Source organism: Schistocerca cancellata, chromosome 1 (genome assembly GCF_023864275.1).
Source record: "Schistocerca cancellata isolate TAMUIC-IGC-003103 chromosome 1, iqSchCanc2.1, whole genome shotgun sequence".
NCBI classification, from domain to species: Eukaryota; Metazoa; Arthropoda; class Insecta; order Orthoptera; family Acrididae; genus Schistocerca; species Schistocerca cancellata.
Window position 1 is genome coordinate 1,048,028,677 of NC_064626.1, and position 26,269 is coordinate 1,048,054,945.

Here is a 26,269-nt window from a genome sequence, read left to right on the forward strand (position 1 = left end):
AGCGAGCCGGCCAGGGAAGCAATTCAATCTGGTTATTGACGAAGAGCCTTTGGACATTGCGTGCCACGTGTGGTCGAGCATTATCCTGTTGAAATATGGCTGTGGCCGAGCCCTGAAGGTAAGGAAGGACAACTGGCTCCAGCACCTCGGATATGTAGCGCCGGCTATTTAAAGTACTGGCAATGCATACTAGAGGTGTGCGAGAGTAATATCCAATACCGCCCCATACCATAATACCCGGTGCAAGACCAGTGTGGCGGTGCATAATGCAGCTGTCCTGCATCCTCTCTCCACGGTGTCTCCACACTCGAATCCGACCATCGTGGTGCTGCAGACAGAAGCGTGCCTCGTCAGTAAAGACAACGTCATTCCATTCTGCCGTCCACATCCGTCTGTCATCACACCATTGGCGACGGAGACGTCTGTGGTTCTGTGTCAATGGTAGACGAAGCAATGGACGTCTTGCGGACAGACCACCCTGCTGTAAATGGCGTCGAATGGTACGCGCAGACACTGGATGATGCGTTACAGACGCAATGTGCTGTGCTATGGTTCGGGATGTCACTGAGCGATCCGTCACTGCCATGCGCACAATTTGCCTATCAGCACGTGCAGTGCCCGGCAGTGGTGCACCGAGGTGAATGCGATCGACCACGTCGGTCGGTCGTACCCTCCTGCATCCAACGGTCACATATCCGCATTACAGTTGTTTGGTTTCGTCCAACACGACTAGCGATTTCTCTGTACAATAATCCACAATCTCGGTAAGCCACTATCCTTCCTCTGTCGAACTCGGATACTTGATCAAAAGAAGTTCGTTGTCTTCTACGAGGCATCGTCTTGTGAAACAACCACAAGGTAAACACACGTGCCGAACGTACACTCGTCGAAATCGCTAAGCCTTAAATGGCGCTATGAGGTGGCGCCACAGGCGCGCGTGATGTGCGTCTGCGCTGAAATTCTAATCAGCTGCATATCTCATCGCTGCAAACTCGTGGTGTAAATTTCACTTGATTCGGATGCTTCCTTCAGGGTGTTGCATTTACGGAGGCCAGCAGTGTATAAATGCTTAATTAGACAAACATGGTTTGGTGAATCTATCAATAATTACTTTATTTCTCTAAACTACTATCCCATTGTAGGTAAATGGCTATTTGTATATTAAGTTCACGCCTTATTTTCAGAAAATATGGACTAAAATAAAACAAACTTTCCAGGTCTTTACTTAAGCACTGTAATGATAAAATAATAAGATCTTTGCACAGCAAAAAATATATATCTTTGGTTGTTAGGTCTGCTGAAAGTGTTTGTTGATAGTGGTTCAATGCGTGTGCCAACCGTGCACGTCAGTGTCAGGTATAGTGATTCACGGACAAAATTGGAACGGAAGCATGGGTGTTGTCAGTTTTTAAATAGTTCTGTGTTTCCTTGTCTTTTATTTCGAGGGGCTGTATAGCTCTTAATATAGTAAGAGGCCGAAAACTACAAAGTTTTTGTCCCGAAAGGTACTGGCCTCAACGAGCCCAACAGAATTGTGGAAGTATAGTGTATACGGCATGGAAAATTTACTGGAACACGAGCGAACAGCTGGTGGTGTACCAAGTGTGTCACCAGATGTGAGAATTAACATAGAAGGAAGAACGGAAAATAGTCTTCCGACAAGTAATGTGGACAATATTCTTTTGTCAGAGGGTGACAACAATCGGAATCCCGCCGGAAAACCATCGAAAGACCTAAATGCAGCGTTTATTCAAAAGGAAAGTGCAACAACAGATGCTTTAGGAAGTGCGAAAAGAAAGCGTAATAATAGTTCAGAAAGTTTAAGTAATGCTGATGAAGTAGAAGGGGAAGGTAAGTATATATTTTTGACACTTCTCATTCAGAACTGGTATTACACCATAACGGTTGTTAGGAAGTGGGCACATGTTTGGGCTTGGTTACATTAGCGAACATTTTGTGATTATTGTTAACGCCCGTAACGAATAAGATCATTCAAGAATGTGAAACGAATCGAGGTTGACATTAATATGCGAAAGACGCCGCTGTCTGACAACAAATTATGTATACGATTACCGATGTTTGTTATTAATAGGTAGTCTTTGAAATATACTTCTACTAAACCGAAATGACAATTTCTTGCTTGGCATAAAAGAATCTGAGCAGAAAACAGAACAAAATTAGAGATAGTTAAAAACCAATGCTACAACGAATAGGAAGCAATGACAGCTTGGAATACAGACAGTAAAACTCCAAGGTGAAATCTGGACAATTCTTTGACCAATACTATTTTTAAGAAAGGTAGGAAAATAACATAATTTATTAAATAATAGGAATGTACATCTAAGTCATGTAAGTGGTGGCATTTCTTGCACACAACTTTTCGCAAATTTACTACTGGACGTGATACTAAGTCTCGGTGAAAAAAAAAAAAAAAAAAAAAAATGTTACTACCGTCTGAATTTGTGAACTGAATACCGAGATTGCATGTGTAACCGAACGTTGGCTTCGCAAAGACTATGTTAGGTCAACTATGTTCCCTATATGCAAACTTTCCATTTATTTATTACAGAACCAATAGTAAGTGTGATGGAACAGCTATTTTTGAAAAAGATTATTTAAATTTTGCAGCAGTAGAAAAGTATCAAAACCCGACAAGAAATAAGTGTGTGAACTATCTGTAACTAAATGATATAAAATGTGATGAAATGAAATCGGTTGTGTGTGGAAGTTTAAATGTGGTCTTTTTGAAAGAATCCGATTATAGAAATGAGATGTTAAATGTAGCCAGCAGTTTTGGTTTTATACAGACAGTAACTCTCCAACTAGAATTGCTGTCAAAAGTGTAACTGCTGTTGACCAAATTTTTGTAAGACTATGTGACCTTAACTATAACATCAACATTATAAATTTAGGTTACAGTGATCACAAAGCTCCTGTCCTTTGAACTAAACACTGACAGTAAATGCGGGCCAAGAACTAAAGTAATTGATCGGTGAGAGTTCAGTGATGACAGTATCAGAGTGTTCAATTTTATGCTGTCAGGGCAAACATGGGAGGAATATCTACTGTAAAACTGAAGTGAATAGTGTATTTGACAGTTTCCACAATGTGTATCTGGATCATTCCGTGGTAATTCATGTTACAAAGTGATGTTTATATTATAGGTTTTGGACGATTAACAGAAGGAAGTGTTTCTATTAAATATTTTTTACACCTCTAAACATACCTTATACAGAATGCTCTATAAACCTATATCACAATAATTGTTACATTACTACATTTATAAAACCATATCTTATAATTATTCTTGGTAACTCAAGTTACATTTCCAAGATATGGCTTTCGCATATGATACATTTCTTGTAAGATTTACACACAATACCAGAAGATCTTACAAGTGTTTTATCAAAGTTCCAAACATTTAATCTCCAATAAAATAAATATTAAAACATAATGAACAGGTAACTCGCATTGCAACATATGGTAACTCACGTTACATTGTCACAGATCAGTCAAACTTGAAATAACCACGGGAATTTACAACACTTGGAGTGCTCACTTTTCTGACAGGCTTGTCTTTAGTGTAGTATATCTCATCTATAATTTTAGGCCACTTCCAAAACTTCCCATCTTTCATCATAACATCAACTATAAACTCACCATTTCTAATTTTAGTAACATTACCAGGAAAATATGAATTGTCACATTTTACCACCACCCAGTCATCTACTTGTATATCTAGTGATTTTTCTGTTCTGTTAGTGTTTTCCTCTGCAGCTGATGTAGTGGTGTGTCCTACAACTTAATTATTATAGAGTTCCAAGTGATTAATTTTAGAAATGTTCAAGAAAGGTTTGCAGTTCTTGATTAAGTCAGAGAGATGTAGTTTTTTGCTTCTTTGGCTAAAGTCTTATTCACCCATAAGAACTGCTATCACATTAGAAGAAGAATTCAACAATGCTTTTACAGAAATCTTTTGCATTGTTTCCAACACATGTCCTGCTTTTCACATTAGACCAAACTTGGCATTTGACAGCCCCACCAATTCCATCCACTGGCCCCTTCCCATGAGAAGTTGCAAAGCTCTTCCATGTAATTCTTTTGGCATGACTTACTCTTACTTAGAACTTTTATAGCCTCTGCAATATATCTTTTTTAAACTAGGAAGCAGGACCATCTGACCACATTGTATCTTCTCTAATATTTTTTGGCAGTTCTTCAAGAAATCTATCAACATAGGGAACGACAGTGTTTTTTGTGTGGTCCATATTATCAGATATCGTCACGTAGGGGTGAGAAGTACCTGATTGCCAAATCATGGCAGTAAAAATACTAATTTGATTCTGCTGTCAATGTGCACATTGAATTTCATCTTGACTTACACATGTAAATTTTTCAGAAAAGTAGATTTGCATCATGGCAGTTGGCATCGCAGAAGGCAGTGATTGCTTATCACTCTGATAGTTCTTGGATTGCTCTCTCTTAAAGTAGCTGTGCTCTAAAAATTTAAGTCCCATGGTAAGAATATGATCAATAAGATTCTGTAATGTACCTTCTTCCTCTACCTTCAAAATTCTGCCATCACTCTCCTGCCACACATACTATTTCACACCATACTCTTGCACACAAGTATATAAATCGAGAAGTTTGACTGCCAATAAATCTTTACATTTCATTCACTTTCTCATACAACAATTGGCTGTAGGCTCCGCACATAGAAAAAAATCTGGCAAGTTACTGGTGTACTTTGGTATTTGAGGTACTGGGCTATGAAGAGAGTTAATAGCGCAGATGAAAATCTCATCTCTGCGTGCACACACACACACACACATTATGTGGAAGTTTATTGGCAAGCATGACATGTTCGGGTCTTAATCCTGCGAATTTATTTTTACCAATCACTTTGCCATTTTCTTCACAAAACATTGCACGGGCTTCTTTCAAAGAAAACATGAAGTGTTGTGACTGTAAAAGATGAGAAAGGTAAGAGTAAGTTGCAAATACAATGTCGTTGCGTCCAGGGGCCTGTCTGCTAATGTCATCCCTTTCATAGAATTTGCTCACTGCGCTTACTATTTCATCACTTATTTTTTATTTAGAGATTCTTTCTATTTGTAAAGGTTCAACAAATGTATGATACAATGATCTAATAACACCTTTGTTTTCTGGGTGGTGCGGGAAGTACACGTTTCACTTTTGATATGGCTTTTCCCATTGAAGACCTATTTTTATATTGTGGAGAAGCAAAACTATTTGGTGCAGCTGAAGATGCTTCCTTTAGCCGCTTCCTGTACTGGGCAGCTCTTTCTCTAACATTCCGTTTCTTGACTGCAGCAATCCTTTCTTGTTCTCTTGTACTTAAACATTTTTCCTGCTTCTGCTTCTTTTCCCTGAATTTTTTCATAGATTCCTTGTGTTTGATTTTATACTCTTCATATCTGCCTTTGTCTTTCAATTTCTGCCTTCTTCTTCTCATCTTTTTAGCTACACTGAAAGGCATTCTGCAAAAAATTGCAAATTGTTGTAAAGTAGAAATTTGCTATTCCCTATGAGATTTTATGTGGCATGTGGAGTTAAGTATACATTAAGTTTGTTGAAATATATTGTTAGTTGTGTTGCATGTAATTCAGAACCAATCTGACAGCTCAAAATTATATAACTAATCCTACAACAATTATTGTAACTCACATTACGTAAGTAAAGATAACTCATGTCACGTGAATTAAATATCCTATACCAGAAGGCTTCCAGGAGGAAATTTATTTGAGATTCCAAATTATCAGGTACACTCATGTGAATGACAGCATGGCATATAAGTTTCTATACTTAAATGTATTTTGTGAAAATCTTAAAAAAATTGGCATTTGGTAACTCATGTTACACATTTTGGGTTACGTTATATAAATGTTTTTATGTTTATCATGATTAAATTGTTTGCTTCTAGAAATATACCAAACAGAAGACGTTACACTCTTTAAAGTTATATATAAACCATAAAGAATTATTATAAATTTCATGATTTTTTTTCTTACATTCAAATTGATCAGATCTTCTGCATGAACAGACTCAACAATATAGTCTTCAAAACAATGGCTCCCACAAGTAAACAATAGGTCTTGGAGGGAAAAACCAATCTTGCCAACAAAATTCAATACCCATCCTACATATGTAATGGATATTCAAGAAGGTTGTAAAAGATGGCAAATAAGAACCACATTTCAAAGTGCAAAAAATAAAATGAAAGCTGTCTTGAAGGCTATTGGAGCAGAAGCTGGCACAGAATGGTCTTCATCAAAGAATATATCTCTGCAAATTGAAAATAACTCGCTCACAGATCCAAAGGAGGTAGCTCATAAGTTTAACGTGTATTTTATGTTTATAGCAGATCAGTGTGAATACAGACCTATGTGGCTACCAAATTTATTTAGGCTAAATACTATTGTCAAGTTGTGTTCCTTCAAGAAGTCAGAGAGAGAGAGAGAGAGAGAGAGAGAGAGAGAGATATGAAGCAAATACTGAGGTCACTCAAAAACAAATATTCTTGTGGGCTGGATGGTGTGCCAGATTGCATATTCACAAACTCCTCTCATTATGCAATAAAATCACTAATGTATGTTCTAAACATACCCTTATCAACTGAAATCTTTCTCGGAAGTGTAAAAGCAGCTAAAGTAACTCCTCTGTTCAGAAAAAAGGGGACACTGAAAATGTAAAAAACTATTTTACAGCATCACAACTCAATGTTTTCTCAAAAATAGGTTTCAAAGCTACACTACAAAAAAAAATTCATTACTGTCACTAAATCAGCATGGCTTCAGCAAGTCCAAATCTTCATTAGGCCTAACAGCTATGTATGAGTACTTAGCTCTTTTTAAAGCACTGGATGCTTATATTTTTGTAGGTCTCTCAAAAGCATTTGACATAATTGACCATTACCTTTTTTAGTCACAAATTAGCTCAAAATGGTGTCGGAGGGATCCCAAATCAGTGTATAAGATTTTACATAGAAGACAGGCAGCAGATGGTGATTTTAAGGCATAATAACATTAAAGAAAATGTCATTATATCAACATCACATCTATCCTATAAACAATCAATAAAGTGTGGAGTGCCACAAGGCTCCTTGCTAAGAAGTTTATTTTTCCTTCTTTGTATTGATGATTTAAATGGCCTTATTAAAGTGAAAAAATAAATCTTACATAATGGCGGTGAAGACACTGTGCAAGTTCAAAAAATCACAGAAAATGACTGGGAAACGACAACAGTAGTAAAACTCGACGTGTTATCACACCTCAAAGAAAGGAGACAAACACCCAACATCAAAACCATTACAAGTTGTAGATTGTGCAGCAGACCACAGCTACCAACATAAACATTCAGTAGTTTCATGTGAGAAAGGAAACAAAGTAATCCACCGAAGATAGCACAAAAAAGTGATGCAACATGTCTGGGTGAGACAAAATTCCAACGGTCTCTTGCATAAGGCAGGATTCCTCATCCAACAGTTAAATTATTCAGCAGCCCACCTAATGAGTTAAAATTGCAGCAACATAAAAATATATTTAAATATAAGCACACGCACACAAATAAGTTTGACTTGTCTTATATTCAGTACACCATTTAAGTATGTAATGAATCAAATGGACCAAATAAATGAAATTAAATGTCAGATCAGGTGGAAGTTTACTAGTTTGTTATGTTTTTATTTTTGTAGTCAACGGAAAATTGCATTAGGTAAGTACAAACAAACCAAATTGTATTCTATGAAAAACAAGTGTGTGTGTTGATGACACAAGCTTTCATATTTTTCATATGAAAGTGAATTTGCTGATGGAAGCCACTACTGTTTATGCCATTTCTTCTCATTTTCTGCCCTACTGTTAGATAAGTTGGAAAGGATTAATTTACTTTACCCTTTACTTGCTAAATCATTTTTTTCATTGTGATGCAGTGTAACAAACTAGATTCTTCATACAGTTATTTCCAAATGATTAAAACTTTTAATGCATGTTAAAACTCACATTACCCAGTGTTTCACTAGCAGACACATAAAATGGACACGCTAGTGATAACCCTTTTTGCTGTTAACTGTACATACTGAGTAGCTCCCAATACCTTGTCACATTTACATTTAAACACTGAGACCCATACTACACTGGGAAAGAATTTTGTCAAATATTTCTTACAAAAGACATTTTAGAACATCTTTGACAGTGTACTGGAGTATTTTTATCATAACTTTTTTAAAAGTTGAAGCATTGTCCTTGCTTTCATAAAAGGTCTGTCAAAAATCTTTGACAGTGTAACATAGAGCTAGTGACCTACCCATGACCGATTTCACAGCATAGCTAGGTACATAGCCTTTTTCGTAAAGAAGCCATCAGTAATGCAAATTTCATTTAGTGCAGTTAATTAATGATTCCATTTTTTATACTTGCCTCGCATGACTCATCTTGGTAATACTGGAGTCAAAGATTTGTATGTTGGCATAAGAAATGTTCGTGTAGTATGATTGTGTTTAGTGCCTATTTTGTTTCCTACTGGGTAATAATATATGAATATTATTGTGGTAAGGAAATGCCAAACCCTTCTGCCTCTACATCACAAATGACAACATCAAAAATTTGTGAGTTGTAGTTAGATACATAGTTTTTCTGTTTATAACGGATGTGAGATAGTGAAGTTTGGTCCTCCTCAGTTTAAAGTGAATAGGCAGACATGTTAAATATATGCTATGTCTTTACACACAGTTTTAGTTGTCACTTGGCTAATATTTTTAAGCACCGACATCACATTTCCTGAAAGACTGTTGAAGCTGTTTTAGCTTAAGCAGAGGAAGACTGTGGTGCAGTTTGGAAGTACTTAAGCTACAATCAAAATAATTGTGTGGCTTAATTAGTGAAGTATAAAGTGACAGTGATAGAAGAAACAGAGAAAGTCAAACAGATCTCTTGTATTTTCTAATTACCCATTCTGTGTCATTCACCAGCCACAGCTGGACAGACAGCATCAAGTTTACGGTAATATTAGTACAATAAAATGATATAATGTTGCAGTTCAAACTATGACATTAAAATGAACACTATAAAATATAAAGTTAAGAATTAGATTACAGTATACTTTACAGTAAAAAGATAATCAGTATTAGAATACAGTGTAGTAAAATATCAGAATTGCTGTTTTGATAATCATTAGAGTTCCAGCTCAGATAGGCACTGTTTTATTACCAGAGAAGCATTCTTCAGTACTGTACAATGGTTACTCTTTTAATATGCAAAAAAAGTTCTAAATTGTTTGATGAGTAATGAATGAATATTGTTAAGTAGAGGATGAATAATGTTAGTGCCACCAATGGGAAGCCAAAGTGTGCCTTAGTTGACAGACATGCTGACCTGTCTATACTGCCTTTGTAGTGAGTGCTGTATTGATGAACTTCTTTTCTCTTTCTGTGGGTCTTATTACTGGTCTTTGAGTGAACAAAACAACTGAAAGTATATTGACTGAAAACAGTCGGGTCTCTTAAACTGGTTTGCAATGGTTTTTTTTTTTAATATATACTCACCCCAAAGGTCATAAAATGTCAGTACATGAAATTACAACAGCCAAAAAAGACAAGCCATAAGTTTAAGTAAACACTATCAACCATATAACATAGGAATCAGCTTAATTTTTCAAGAAACTCCTAGACAGAATAGAGGGAAATTTTTCAGTCTCATTTGAAGCGTGTGGATTACTGCTAAGATTTTTGAATTCTTGTGATAGCTTATTGAAATTGGATGCAGCAGTATACTGCACACCTTTCTGCACAAGTCAAGGAAATGCGATCCTAATGCAGGTCAAACTGCTCGTTTCCGAGCCAAAAATATTCTTTGATAATGGGAAGAGTTACCCAAAATATAATACCTTACGACATAAGCAAATGAAAATAAACAAAGTAGACTAATTTTTGTGCCTTGTGATCATTTAACTTCAGATATCGTTTGAGTGGGGGGTGGGGAGAGGCAGCATTAAGTCTTTGAACAAGATCTTGAGCATGGGCTTTCCACGACAATTTACTGAACACCTAGAAATTTGAACTTTTCAGTTTCACCAATCATATGCCCATTCTGTGAAATTAAAACATCGTGTTTTGTTGAATTGTGTGCTAAAATAGTAAAAACTGGGTCTTATTGTGATTTAGCATTAGTTCATTTTCTACAAGCCATGTACTTAGGTCACGAACTACCCTGCTTGAAACACAGCCATTGTTGCACATAACATCCTTTACTACCAAACTGGTGCATTAAACAAACAGAAATATTTTACAATTACCTATGATACTCTAGTATTACAGGCATATCATTTATATAAATAAGGAACAGGAGTGGGCCCAACACTGATTCCTGGTGCATCCCCAATTTGCTGTGCCCCACCCAGACTCAACATCACACCATTCTCAACACTGTGAATAATGACCTTTTGCTGTCTGTTGTTAAAGTAAGAGGTGAACCAATTGTGAGCTACTCTCCGTATTCCATAATGGTCCAACTTCTGGAGCAATAGTCTGTGATCAACACAATCAAACGCCATAGTTAAATCAAAAATTCTGCCTAGCATTCGAAACCTTTTGTTTAACCAATCCAATACATCTTGGAGAAAAGAGAATATAGCATTTTCAGTTGTTAAAGCACTTCTAAAGCCGAACTGTGCATATGATAGTAAATTATGTTATATTAAAAAATGATCATTATCCTTACTTTTCAATAACTTGAGCAAACACTGATGGCATAGAAATAGGTCTAAAAATTATCTACATTAGGGTCAGTCCATTTCAAATCACCCAGGCGATGTTGCTCAACATTCTTGATTTTCTTGATTTTTTTTATCATGACTTCCCTATAGACAGACATTCACAAAACACTGTTTTAAAAAATTTTATAAGTGATTTTCTGGCAGCAGTTTTTACAATGGCAGTTGGGCAAATTTTAGTGGAAATCGACGTTTGCCATGTTATTTTAAAAGATATCAGAATAATTCAAAAACAAGTGTGCTCAGCATGAAATGAACTTCAGGCATATTTTTTTTTTTTAATTTTTCTATCATGCAAGAGTCACTCAAACTCTTTCTGTAAAGACACTGATAAAATTTATCGATCTTCACTTTTTAAGGCCTTCAATTTTCATGAAGGAAGAGACACTCACTAATAATATGTTATCTCTGTGTTGTGTACTTACATAACTACCTGCAGTAAAAGTTGCAGTCCTGAGAATGCACTCCTGTTTTTTCTAGAGCTTTTAAAAAATGGCCAAAACCCTTATAACGTCAATTTTCGCAGGTCAGTATCTAAAAGGGGACTGAATGAAAACAAGTGAAAATTTTACAGAATGTTCTTTATTCTCATGGGAATATCCCACAAAAAAATTATGACTGAGACTCAACTACATTGAGAGTAATAGAGCAGCAAATTTCAGTAAAAACGCTACCCCTCTACATGCTCGTGCAGTGCCAAGTTAGCAAACAAGGGCTTGAAATTATTACAGTTGACATTGGTCAAATGATGTTTAAATCATTACATACAATAAATGATCAAATATTTCTACTTTTAAATAACAATGGACAGAGATTACAATTGGTTAGAGTTCTATTTCTTAAAGTTAACGGTACATTTGTTGTACTACACTTGCGTACAGTATACACATAATAATGTTTCTCCATGTACACAGATTTAAAACTTCAGTTGTAACTACTTGCAAGCTGCAATTTTCGTTAGGGAGTGAAACAAACATGATATTTCATTGCATAGTTTATCAGTTATGTTGTGTGTTCTACCGGACACTGTTGTGAGTTCCAGTGGAGTCAGCTTTCGTACTATTTTATTTGCAGGCACCCAAGCAGTGTCATTTTTGGAAAGTTGGAAGGCAGTTCTTGGACCAGAAGGGTGAAAGAAATGCACTAAAACATCATTGTTATCTTTGCTTTTCTCTTCAATCTTTCCAAGCAACCACTTCTCATCATACGTACAAACAACAAAATCGTTATTTGTAAATGATGATGCATTTGTAAAAAGTATTGAAGTTTGATGATCATCAAAGTTGGAGCCTTTGGAAGTAACAAAACATCTTATTTGATTGTCACTTATGGGGACATATCTGTGATAGCTTCTTGTTCCTTTCAGTGGTAAACAACAATCAAATCTCAGTCAGCTTTGTTTTGATTTGTTCAATTCCAGTTGAAGAAACAAATATATATCGAATTCCACTAATATTCTGTTGACAATATTTGAACTAATCGTGTGGAGTCAGGATATGTTCGCTGTAAGGTCTTTGAAGGGAAGCTCGTGTAACTTCTCTTTTTGTTGTTCCGCCTATCCCATCGCAAGAATTCTTTCTGTGTGATGAGGCAAAGAAATTCCACTCTGCTGGTAAACCAAAATCATTTTTGTGTTGGCAGATATTAATGAAGTTTTTCTTATTTTTGTACTGGCTGCTTGCATCATCACTAAAGTAGATTATCTTTTCAACATTACATATGATATTCTTTATTTCTCTAATGAGGTGATGTTGAAATGCATACACAGTCATGGTATTATGTTCCAGGTGGTCACTAATTACACAAATAGATTTGCAACACAAGTTGTCTTCTTTTTTTAAAGTAGATGACAAACAGATGCAGTGTCGCTTGTGCATTAGTCCAGTGAAAACTTTGAATTTCATCCTGTACTGTAAATGTATAGTTTTCTGCAAAATCACCAATCACTAAACAGTGGGTTTCTTTCAGGTTTTCTTTCGTTTCCTTAAAATATTGGGCTTGAGCTTTTGAGATAAAGTGATGGGATTTTAAAAGCACCAGCTTATCGACAAGAGACGGTAAAAATTCCTCACTGGGCATTACCTTTGTAATAAGGTCAACTCTATCAGTTTGTACCCATTGTTTGAAAACTACTTCATCAGGCAAGATTTGAAGTTCATTTTTTAAGATATCAAGTAGGTATCTGGTCCAGGACATCCTGCACATATGTCAATCATACATTTTTTATTATCAATATCACATACCATGAAAGCTATCAGGTCTTTATAATTCGCATTAAGCTTTGCTCCTTCCATCATAAGCTTTGCGTTTTGATGATGTTTGCAAACACATACAGTATGAGTTCCTGATGAACCCGGAAGAACACACCACTTTGGTCATAGAACACAAAACATAGAGCGACCAATTTTGTTATCTGGGTATTTTTGTTTATAGAGGCTATAGAGCTCATTCAGCGAGAGAAGAATTAACCTTTTCTGCTTTGCATCTTAACATTGTCAATCACAGTTGAAACACATTCCTTTTTACCAGGACACATGCGACTATTGTCATCATCCTCGTAAAATTCTTTAACACTATTAATAACAACTTCACTTATTTTGTTGGCAAATTGTCTTTTCAAAAGATGTGGTAAGATACCTTGATCCATAACTAGCTGCCTAGTTAACTTCACCCTGTATTCAGATGCACCAAATTCCTCGATTATTTTTTTCTTTGACCATGATCTTGGCAAGAGGCTAATTATCTTAATTTTGTCATCTTTACTGGAAATTTTGAATTTTTCGTTCATTTTGGTGATAAGTATATCACACTCACTTTGTACATTTTCTGTACTATTTCCATTCTGAGCATCTAAGTCATTATGGAAAGATTCTTCCAATTTTCGCTTGACAGCACTTTTATCAGTTTTTCTTTGTAAAGCTGATAGTCGCTGGTCTTTGTTGAGCTTTGTTATTTTACATAAAGGAGATAATTCCAAAGTTTCACAGATTGATTCTACTTGATGCAAAGGATCATACTCAACCAATTCAAAAGGCCCAGGAAGAAATTCAGGATCATTCTCAACACTAATTGCCACTTTTTCAGCTGGTTTATTTACAAATATTCTTGATGTGCAAGTTGGGCATAGAGCTTGTCCAGGAATTAGGTTAATATCCACTTTTTTTTTGTTTACGTGTTCAACTACTATTTTACGCAAACCATTTTTAACTGGCTTTTTGTGAGTACCAAATGGGTCACAACACTTTTTACCAAAAATGTGGTTATATTTGTCTAAATATTTATCTTTGTGATAATAACAAATACTAGAAATTTCTTTCGAACTTATTAATTTTAACAAACATTGTTCTTCAGCTGGCAAGTCACTCACTCTTATTAATTCTTGATGTACTTTCTTCTTGTAGTGTTGTTTATGGCACTGTTCACTTATTAGTTCACCCACAAAACAACTCATTTCAATACTTGAAAAATCTACTATTCTTGAAAACAGTTGAAGATTGGAGACTTCAGATCTACACTTACAAAACTACTATTCACTTGTTTATTGGCTTGGGTCCTGCAAAGAAAGTAATATGAAAAGTAACTCCAAAGGAATTCACAAAGTGTCTGGTAGAACACACAACATAACTGATAAACTATGCAATGAAATATCATGTTTGTTTCACTCCCTAACGAAAATTGCAGCTTGCAAGTAGTTACAACTGAAGTTTTAAATCTGTGTACATGGAGAAACATTATTATGTGTATACTGTACGCAAGTGTAGTACAACAAATGTACCGTTAACTTTAAGAAATAGAACTCTAACCAATTGTAATCTCTGTCCATTGTTATTTAAAAGTAGAAATATTTGATCATTTATTGTATGTAATGATTTAAACATCATTTGACCAATGTCAACTGTAATAATTTCAAGCCCTTGTTTGCTAACTTGGCACTGCACGAGCATGTAGAAGGGTAGCGTTTTTACTGAAATTTGCTGCTCTGTTACTCTCAATGTAGTTGAGTCTCAGTCATAATTCTTTTGTGGAATATTCCCATGAGAATAAAGAACATTCTGTAAAATTTTCACTTGTTTTCATTCAGTCCCTCTTTAGATATTGACCTGCGAAAATTGACGTTATAAGGGTTTTGGCCATTTTTTAAAAGCTCTAGAAAAAACAGGAGTGCATTCTCAGGACTGCAACTTTTACTGCAGGTAGTTATGTAAGTACACAACACAGAGATAACATATTATTAGTGAGTGTCTCTTCCTTCATGAAAATTGAAGGCCTTAAAAAGTGAAGACTGATAAATTTTATCAGAGTCTTTACAGAGTTTTGACCTTGTGCTGTTAACCACACTTTCTTGGTAACTGACCGTGTAGTTGTAATTTTATCCTGTGAATTAGCTATTGTTTTTGTGTACCACACACTCATTGCCTTCCTAATAACATTTCTAAGTACCTTACAATACTGTTTGTAATGGCTACTGTAGCTTGATTGTGACTTCTCTAACATTTTGATGTAATTCCAACTTTGCTCTACATGATATCCCACTAGTCAGCTACCCAGGCTGCCTCTTGCTGCTAGTCCTCTGTTTAGAGCATTCTACTGGAAAGCAATTTTCAAAGAGCATGAGAAATGTGTTAAGGAAAGCACTATATTTGTCATCTTTGTTATCGGCATTATAAACATCTTGCCACTCTTGTTCATTAACGAGGTTTAAAAGCACTCTGTTGCTGCTGATTAGCTATCCTACATAGTTTGTAATCATATATAACATTTGCTTGAGTACAAAAGCCTTTTAGTGTTAAAATTTGTGCATCATGGCCATTCACCCTTTTACTAGTAGAATGCCCATCTAGTAATGAAGAATGAATAAAAATATTTTCTACGGCTGTGCTACTGTTCCCCTGCTTCATGGTTGGAAAAAAACCCAATCTACATCAGATCATATGAGTTTAGGAGATCTACCAACATCATTTTTCTTGCACAATCATATACAAAATTAATATTGAAGTCACTACATATAGCTAATTTTTGGTACTCCCTATAAAGTGAACCATGAACCCTCTCTAGCTTGAGCAGAAATGCTCTGAAGTCAGAGTTAGGGGACCTATAAAAAACAATTAAAAGCTTAGTTTCATGAAATTCAACTGTCCTTGCACAACATTCAAACATCTGTTCAGTGCAGTGCTGTGATAAGTCTATGGACTCAAATGGAATACTGTTTTTTATGTTCAAGGCTACTCCCTCAGTCTGCAAAGAACTACTTGAAAAACAGCCAGCTAATCTATATCCTGGTACAGGAAGCCTCTGAATTGTCAAATTACTTAAGTGGTGCTCTAATAAACCGGTAATGCCTGAGTCAACATCTATAAGCAGTTCACTATTTCTCTAATACTTGTTATATTTTGATGAAATATGCTGATTCCTTCTCTACATGGATACCTGACCTCCTCTGAAGGTGATTTCTTTGTTAGAGGGACTTCCTTTAAGCAGATATACCTAGCTGACTTCTGTCTTTAAAAAAAAGGTGCAGTCTAACACCAATTACTGCAGGAATTTTTCCTAAATGATCCCACCAGCACCCACTACACTGTCACCTATAAGCTTTGCCAGCCTTCCCTTCCTACACATACCGAGGAGAAAGCCATGCCTGCTGAAACTCGACCTATTGATACTCAGCTAGCATCACCGCAATGTGAGCCATGCCCTCCGGCCTCCGCCATCAGTGCTCTCTCCAGCCTCAAATTAACACATCTTCCTGCAACATTAAGCTGATACTGATCATGGTGCTGAAACAGTTGCACATAGTGCCACCAGTTTGAGTAGTTATCTTGACCAGGTCACCACATAACCATATTCCCTGACCCTACCAAGACTGTTCCCGGCTCCACCCACAATCTCTACCTGATCCTCTTTCATAAAATTCCTACATAACTTCCATATGCTGTCAGTCACTTGAGCCAACCCTGCACTAGGCTTCACAATGCTGGTGGCCTGGTACTCACTCCCCAAACACTTCCTGGCAACTGCTATCCCGCACCTCTACTGTGCGAACTATCTAGCAGCAGAATCTTCTTCTATCTGTTAGAATTTGCAACTATGCTTCCTAACTTCTGAGGACTGTTGCATATTTCCTACACCTACACCTACAAGAGGCTCACCTCCTCTCAACTCTGACAGTTAGTCAAATCTATTGCATAAACACGAAGTACAACTGTATGAATATCTCGTTCTCCTAGTTACCAAGTGCCAGTTTCCATTCCCCAGCACCCTTGACCCTCCTCAACCTATGTAGTTCCTCCTTTGTGTCGTGTAACTGCATCTGAAAGGTCCAGATCTTACACCCCCCGCTCCTCTATCAACTTAACTCTACTACAGATTCTGCATTCTCAAGAGAGGATCTCGCTAGAATGCCCACTGGCTTCCCCACTGCATAACCACCCCCCCCCCCCCCCCCATGAAAATACTTTGAACACATCCAACACCATAACCCACTACTCACAAACCTACGACAAAGCCCACACTTCTCACTATTGGCAAAATTTTAACAGTTACTGAAAAAACTAAATGCTTACGTTACCTAAGTTCGATTATATTCTTTAGTTTCCTTGAAATGTATAGAACCTGCGAGTGTTTGGAACATTCATATGTAGTGTGTTGTTGCCAGGGTATTTGTATTGGCAAAAATGCCCAGAAACTTAAAACCTGCTGTCACCCAGTGCTTCAGTACCAGCCTCAGTGTTTTGCCTTCATTATCTTTCACCTTGTTCATAATAAAACAAGGCTACAGAATAGGACTTCGACTGACAGCCTGAACTACATTCTCCCCTTTCTTATGTCATTAATGAAAATTAAGAACAAGAGAGGCACTATTATTGGTCCACGTGGCCATGTGGCATACCGAATTTTAACTTCAACTGAGTCTGTTCGTCTCCTTGCACTGATACAATATGTTGTCTGTTATTTAGATAAAATTCAGTTATTATTAAATTGTCTTTTCCAAATCCACTCCAGTTGTCCAGTTGCAGAAACGAGACCTACAGAGTAACATGGAAACCGAACCAACGTGTTGTTTCATGTGACTCCTCACATCATTGAGAGGTGAAAGCTAGGTAAAACACAGACTGAAAATTCTGTGGCCCAACTGGGATTCAGTCCCACAACCTCTTGGTTACTGCTAGATCACCAGGCCCGACTACAGGGCCTTATTTGAGAACAATCAAATGCCTTATTAAGGTCGCTTAATGCCATTGCTATAGACTCCTTGCCTTAAAAATGCAGACTATTTTGTAACTAACACCCATGTGGGCCCCGGTGTTAGAATAGGCCCGAGGTATTCCTGCCTGTCGTAAGAGGTGACTAAAAGGAGTCTCACACCTTTCAGCTTTTATTTGATGGTCCCCTGCAACGTTTTATCTCCATTTTTCAAAATTTCCCGAAGAGCAAACCAATTGGGGAAGGGTGCCTAACGTGATGCATCATGTCCATCATGCATTGAGGTCTTTAGCCCACTTTCTCGTCGAGGCATTGCAATCCTGCTCACCTTCCATTTCTTGGACAAGGACACCTTCATGGGTGCATTTTCCTCCATCCAGTATGCAAAGTCGTTTTCTGTGCCAACGATGGCCATGGAATTCTTTGCACCTCATATCCAAACACTGTAGCCAGTCCGTTGTATTGGGGCCACCATATACCCTGTTGGTTGTAGCCCCCTGACTACACAGGGATTGCTCTGCTGATGCCTGCAACATTAACTCCCCTCGTATGCCAAGCAGTAGATGCCTGTCACCCTGGGGCATCGGGACTCCCGGCAATGGCCATCCTGCCAGGTGGCCTTTGCTGCGGCTGGGTGGCGCCTGTGGGGAGGTCAGAGTGGGTGGCATCAGGCCGGGTGACGCGGGATGAAGCGTACGACATCACCACTTGGTGGTGATCAAACACCAGCAGTCTCTTAAGCATTCCAAGTCTCAGTACAATGCAAGGAAGTATGATCCTAAATCATTCCCCTCCCTGGCCACACCACGGGAGGAAGGCTAGGCTAAGGATGGCAGCGAACCTTATTCGCCCCGGAACCTCATATGTTCGAGAGCTGATGGGGGCTCTTTGTCTCGATGAAACCTCAGTTTTTTGTAGAGCATTTAGAGAACAAGTTCAGGGAGGTGGAGGGCTTGTCCAAAATGCGGTCAGGTTCAGTCTTGATGAAAACAGCATAGTCTAGTCACAGGTATTACTCACTTGTGAAAAGCTGGGGATGTTTCCGTTACCATCACCCCTCATAAGAGCTTAAATATGGTCCAGAGTATTATATTCCACAGGGTCCTTCATTTGCAGTCCGGCGACGAGCTGTGCGCCAACTTAGAACGTTGAGGAGTTTATTACATCTGGCACGTCTCTTGGGATCCAAGGGATAATCAGGTTGCCACCCGTGCCTTCATCTTGGCCTTTGGGGGTGACACATTACCCAAGATGGTCAAGGTGATGGTCTGCCTCTGTGATGTCAAGCCATATATCCCTCCCCCAATTTGGTGCTTTAAGTGCTGGAAGTTTGGCCATATGTCTTCCTGCTGTACTTCCAGTATCACATGTTGAGAATGTGGACACCCATCCCATCACAATACTCCAAGTGCCCTGCCTCCCATCTGTGTCAGCTGCGGAGAGTGTCGTTCCCCTTGGTCACCAGACTGCAGGATTTTACAGCGAGAAAGGAAAATAATGGAACACAACACCCTGGACCGACTGACCTACACTGAGGCTAAGAGTAAATATGAGTGCCTACATCCTTGGCTGTGACCTCCTCTTATGCTGCCGCTATGAGAACAGTTGTAGCCTCCTCAGTTCCACGAGTTCCTGTCAGCTCTCAGGGCCAGAAGCCTACACCTGCCCCCTTGATGATGGGGGGCAGTTGCCTCCCCGTTCCTCACGCACCACCTACCTTGGGAGCACTGTCCCCCCAACCATCGGGGACACCAGTCCCCACTTCTGAGCTGCAGGAGCGTAAGTCTTCTTCAGCTCCTCTCACTAAGAAGGGGTCCCTTGGGTCACTACCCTTCCCAGGTTTCTGCTAGTGGGTAAGATGACACCCCCACAATGGCTGAAGAGCCCAGAAGCAGCTGGTCGTAGGTCTTCACGATCATCCTCCATCCCGGAGATGGACACCCTCCCAGCCAGAGAAACCCAAGGAGCAGCAAGAGAAATCCAAACCAAGGGAAATGTGTTGGCACCCACACCACCACTACCTACAAGCTCTGCGTCTGCGGATGAGGTGAAGATTTTGGCATCCGCTGAGGACCTAGATCTCACCAGACCCTCAGAGACAATGGATATAGACTGCTTAGGCAAAAAGTCGGTGGCAGCAGGTGACTCTGAGGCGTAGACTGCCTCATTGAGTGTTCCATGCCTTCCCAGTCTCATGATCACGGGTTATCCTCCAGTGGAATTGTCGTGGTTTTTTCCACCCCCTATCTGAGCTATGGCAACTGTTAAGCTTTACACCTGCTTTCTGCATTGCCCTCCAGGAAACCTGGTTCCCCTGATGCGGACCCCTGTCCTTCGTGGCTACAGGGGATAATCTAAGAACCGTAGTTAATATAATAGTGTGTCAGGTGGAGTTTGTGTTTATGTCCTGAACTTGGTATGTAGTGAACGTGTGCCCCTTCAAACTCCTCATGAAGCTGTGGCTGTCAGGATATGGACAATGCATGAAATAGCTGTTTGCAACATATACCTCCCTCCGGGTGGTGCGGTACTCCTGAACATATTGGCTGCACTGATTGATCAACTCCCGTAACCTTTCCTACTTTTGGGAAATTTCAACAGCTAAAACCCCTTGTTGGGTAGCACCATGCTCACTTGCTGTGGCAGAGATGTCGAAAATTTACTGCCCCTACTCGACCTCTGCCTGTTAAATACTGGGGCCGCTATACATTTCTGTGTGGCTCATGATAGTTACTCGCCCATTGATTTATCAATTTGCAGCCTGGGACTTCTCTTATCTATCCATTGGACAGCACATGACAACCTGTGTGGTAGTGACCACTTCCCCATCTTTCTGTCACTCCTCCGGTATATGCCCATGGACGCCTACCCAGATGGGCTTTAAACAAGGCAGACTGGGTAGCCTTCACCTCTGCTGTCACCGTTGAATTTCCCACACACGGTGCCGTCGATGTTGTGATTGAGCAGGTCACTACAACGATTGCTTCTGTAGTGGAAACGCAATCCCTTCTTCTCTAGGGTGTCCTCGGTGAAAGACAGTCCCTTGGTGGTTGCCAGAAGTCGCTGAGGCAGTTACAGAGCATTGGCGAGCTCTACAGACATAAGCGGCACACTTCCCTAGAGCACCTAATAGCCTTTAAGCAGCTCCGTGCCCGTGTTCACCTGCTTATAAAACGGTGGAAATAGTAGTGTTGGGAGAGATACATGTCAACCATTGGGTGCCATATGCCACCTTCCCAAGTCTGGGCGAAGATCAGACGTCTTTTTGGGTACCAGATCCCAACAGGTGTCCCTGGCGTTAACATCAATGGCGTGCTTTCTACCGAAGCAGGCACGATTGCCGAGCACTATGCTCGAGCCTCTGTGTCGGAGAACTACCCCCCAGTCTTTCGCACCCTCAAACGGCAGATGGAAAGGGAAATACTCTCGTTCACTACACGCGACAGTGAACCTTATAACACCCACTTTACAGAGTGGGAGCTCCTCATGACTCTTGCACATTGCCCCAACACAGCTCCTGGGCCAGATCGATTCCACAGTCAGATAATTAAACATCTCCCATCTGACTACAAGCCATATCTCCTCATCATCTTCAACCGGGTCTGGTGCAATGGTGTCTTTCCATCGCAATGGCGGAAGAGCACCATCATTCCAGTGCTAAAACCTGGTAAAAACCTGCTTGATGTGTATAGTTATCAGCCCATCAGCCTCACCAGCATTCTCTGTAAGCTGCAGGAACGTATGATGTGTCGGCGGTTGGATTGGATCCTGGAGTCCGTGGCCTACTGGCTCCACGTCAGGGTGGCTTCCGCCAAGGTTGCTCTACCACTGATAATCTTGTGTCCCTCGAGTCTGCCATTCAAACAGCCTTTTCCAGATGCCAACACCTGGTTGCCGTCTTTTTTGACTTACGTAAAGCATACGGTACAACCTGGTGACATCATATCCTTGCCACATTGTGCGAGTGTGGTCTCTGGGGCCTGCTCCTGGTTTTTTTATCCAAAACTTCCTGTCGCTCTGTACTTCCCGTGTCCTTGTTGGTGCCTCCCATAGTTCCCCCCATTTTCAGGAGAATGGTGTTCTGCAGGGCTCTGTATTGAGTGTATCTCTATATTTAGTGGCCATTAATAGCCTAGCAGCAGCTGTAGTGCCGGCAGTCTCCCTTTCTCTGTATGCGGATGACTTCTGCATTTCGTATTGCTCCTCCAGTTCTGGTGTTGCTGGTGTGGCACCTACAGGGAACCATTCACAAGGCACAGTCATGGGCTCTAGCCCACGGCTTCCAGTTTTCAGCCATGAAGTCGTGTGTCATGCACTTCTCTCGCCATCGTACCATTCATCCGGAACCATCTCGGCATCGTAACATTCATCCGGAACCAGAACTTTATCTCCGACGGGAGATTTTAGAACAAGTCCGGTGGCGGGCGGAGTCCCTCCATTGTGGATTCGGCATGCACAACTGCTCGCCAGTTATGTTGCACACATTCATAGCTCTCCTGAGCATCCGAATTACCGTCTCCTTTTCCCACCCGCAGCAGTCCATCTCCCGCATTGGCGGGCCAGGTCAAGCTTACAATTCCGGTTCACATGTGATCCCTTCTCTCCAAACTGGAGTCCTTGCATTTACCTCCTCTATTAGAGGTCCATTCACGTACACCTCCATGGTGTACACCTTGGCCGAAGCTTCGTGCAGACCTTTTACATGGGCCATAAGGACTCCATTAACCCCTACGCTCTCTGCTGTCACTTCCTCTCAATTCCTGACATGTTCTGGCGCTATGAAGTTGTTTACAGCAATAGCTCGATGGCTGATGGTAATGTTGGCTTCGCCTACGTCCTCAGCATTCCTTGCCCGCTGGCTGCAGTGTATTCACTGCCGCGCTTGTGGCCATATCTCGTGCACTTCAGTACATGGAGTCCATCTCTGCCCCGGAACGATCCATTCGCTCAGTGGTGTGTGTGTGTGTGTGTGTGTGTGTGTGTGTGTGTGGGCGCGCGCGCACACTTTAACTTTCCCAGCACCCTACCTTCGGTGTTGGGAGACAGTGCCTCAACAGCAGCTTTAGTTTTACGTCTTATTCGTAAGGGTGGGTTTTATCATTTGATCTGAGTTTTAGAGCATGTCCTTTGTCCCTCTGTGTCCTTCACCTTAGGACTTTTAGGGTGGAGGCTTTCATGTGTTGCAGAGTGGCTGGCTTCTCGTGTTGCAGAGTGGCTGGCTTCTCCTTTTTTATTCTCATGGTCAGTCAGCCATGGTAATACTGCTTTCTTGTTTTTAATCTCTTCTTCGTGTTTATTGCATGTCTCTGGTTTACTTGTCCTGCTTTGCCCACTGTAGTGTTTGTTGTCCTTCTGTCGTTCTTCTGGTTTTTCCTTTTCCCTGTTATTGTACTGTACGTCTTTGTTTTCTACTTTTTCTTGGGATTGTTCTACTGGGAACAAGGGACCGATGACCTCGCAGTTTGGTGCCCCCCCCCCCCCCCCCTTTTAAAGCAACCAATCAGCCTAATTTGTAACTAAATCAAGTACCTGCTGCTGTTGTTGAATTTCTCCACTGAAAGCCGTGCTGTGTGTCATAAAAGAGGTTATTTCCTTAATAACAAGTTAATAGCTGGTAAAGAAGTGGTAGTAAGGGCAATGCAACACCTGTACTTAGATGGTGGAAAAAGAGGATGGGAACCAAAACAAGTTGGTGAACTGGTGACAATGGCAGGTACTTAAAGCACCCTGGAGATAATGTTAATGCATACAAGGTATGCTGTACTGAAATGATCTTTCTATAGGAAGGAAGTGGTTTGGCTATTTAGTTAACATGCTGCTGCCCAGCATAAGGTAAAAGAACATCTCCAGGATCTGTTCTGCCAACTAATCAGGGAACCTTGAGACCCACATGACTAAGTTATTGCCCTTGAAAGTGGCATTATTCTCCAATCTGAGCTGTCTCTAAAGATCTTGTTGGCAAAATGTTAAATGCTAGCCCGCATCTCGTGGTTGTGCGGTAGCGTTCTCGCTTCCCACGCCCGGGTTCCCGGGTTCGATTCCCGGCGGGGTCAGGGATTTTCTCTGCCTCGTGATGGCTGGGTGTTGTGTGCTGTCCTTAGGTTAGTTAGGTTTAAGTAGTTCTAAGTTCTAGGGGACTGATGACCATAGATGTTAAGTCCCATAGTGCTCAGAGCCATTTGAACCATTTTGTTAAATGCTAACCTTCATTCCTTCCTTCTTTCTTTCCAGCAGAAAACTTAAGATTCACCTAAACTGACATTGATATAACAAGATAGCCAGAACAAGAATAAAGAAGTGTTAACATTGGATTTACAACCATGTGCATTTGACTAACTGATTCTGTAGCCTTTTCTTGGTCATACGGTATTACTGTGTGTGTTGGGTGTTGCACGTAAGATGGACACACCTGTTATTTCATTAAAAATAAATAAAAATGTTGAGGCATAGTCCATATCAATTCAGGCAGGCTAGGAAAAAATCTTACCTTCATAGTCTTGGATGTTTTTGAATTTAGCATATGTTAAAATGAAAGACTAAGTAAGGTTCACATCCACCCCATCCCCCAGCACTGCGCATATCATTTTGAAGACGCAATTTTGGGAAAAAAATTTAAAATGCTGTATATCTGGAACAGTTCTATTGGTGGTGTTTTTTTTAAATAGATAGTTGCTTTATGATTACAGAGAAATCCTCCTTTTTTTCTGTTGGTTAGTGCTATATTGTTCTACATTCCCTGAAAAGGAGAGCTTCCACTTTTAGGTTGAACAGGTTTTTTAAACAGTTGAAATTTTTGCCGTACATAAAACCTGTTTTATTATCACATAACAGGCTCATAAAAATCAAAACCTAACCTTATTTAACATAATTTTAGTTTTGAAGGATGCGTAAGAGACTCATTTTTCAAGCATTTTAAATGGTTCCAAAATGTATGTGAAAGGTCCAAAGACTTAAAGGTTTCAATTTATGCAACTTCTGTGCACTCTGTTCTGTACTGAAATTAGCCAGTTAATGAACTAAAAATGTGTTCCACTGCTTCAGTATCTTTCTATGATATAGGGCGATGCCTTCCTGTTGAACCAGTAGGAACTGGAGCACTTACAATCTTCAAAACATTGGGACAGGAAGTGAGCACTGATGGTGTCGTTGCTGTCCTTCAGCTGGAAACCTATATCCAGCAGCTGGTGCATGTGATAGCATAAAGATCACTCATAACTGGTGTCTGTAATCTATGCAATCCACCAGTCACAGTCATACACACTCGCTACAAACATCCCCCTTCTTAGGTTGTGAATCTGAATATTATCCTGTTGTTTCTGAGGTGTTGGCTGAACCAACTTGCTCTTTCGAGTGCTTGCAATATGAGTTCACCCATCACTTTTGAGTCCACAAAGTTGTCTTCTGAATTCCTTTCACAGGAGTAGTTTATATGGACCATTCTTCTTTTTTCTTCTCACAGAATTCTTCAATTTCCTCTTTGGACAAAATAATGAGGGCTGTGGATGTGTTAAGATTTCACGACTCTCGTAAAATCCTCAGCATTCTGAATCGCAGCTGTAAGGCCCCTTCCCTGACCAGTAGCACTGTATAACCAGTCAGTTGGCATAAACGACTTACTCAATTCAAACAGCTGGTAATGATTTTTAAAATGACTAGGAGCACCATCAGAAATAATGATGGTCTTCTCTGCCCCTGTTTGCAGTTGAAGAATTTTGCGCATTGCCAGCAAAGCATGTGCCGAGTCATGTCTTGTGACATCACTTATAACTGCAATGCTTGTGGTATTGTTTTGAAAATATGTCACTCCTGTAAAAATTGAAACCTGATCATTGCTCCAATGATCCCTTGCATCCCTTGTACTTCTTGTGGTAGAATTACAGACCAGTTCACAGCAAAATCACAGTGAAGCACTAAACATAGTTCTTCAGCTTGTACACAGCCTTTCACTTCTGCAATGTGTTGTTGTTGCAATTTCTTCAGATACTGGTGTGTTGTTGCTTTCACTGACCATTTACCATGTTCCTCAATGAAACTGTCAAAGGCAACAGTTTTATTAATTAGTTTATTTTCCTCCCATGTTGCATATGTAATTTCTACAGAGTTATCTGCTACGTCTTCCAGGCCAACTGTATGTAAAGACAGTCCTCCCTTTCGAGGGCAGTCACCACATTCTTGAAACATACAAGTCTCTCACTTTACGTCACAGACTACCAATGACTTCATACGCCCAACCAAGGTGTCGTATGTCACGTGCTCCAGTAAGTTCTTCAAAGTTACCACA

General features: G+C 39.8%; 1 protein-coding gene across 1 annotated transcript in view; it reads left to right on the forward strand.

Moving 5' to 3' along the window:
• Nucleotides 1-1,300: 1,300 nt before the first annotated feature.
• Nucleotides 1,301-26,269, forward strand: part of LOC126090361 (traB domain-containing protein) — a 125,244-nt gene continuing 100,275 nt past the window's right edge. The window contains exon 1 of the mRNA XM_049906981.1: nucleotides 1,301-1,851. Coding sequence (XP_049762938.1) covers nucleotides 1,557-1,851 — 295 coding nt within the window. The 5' untranslated portion in view covers nucleotides 1,301-1,556. The remainder of the gene's footprint in view (nucleotides 1,852-26,269) is intronic.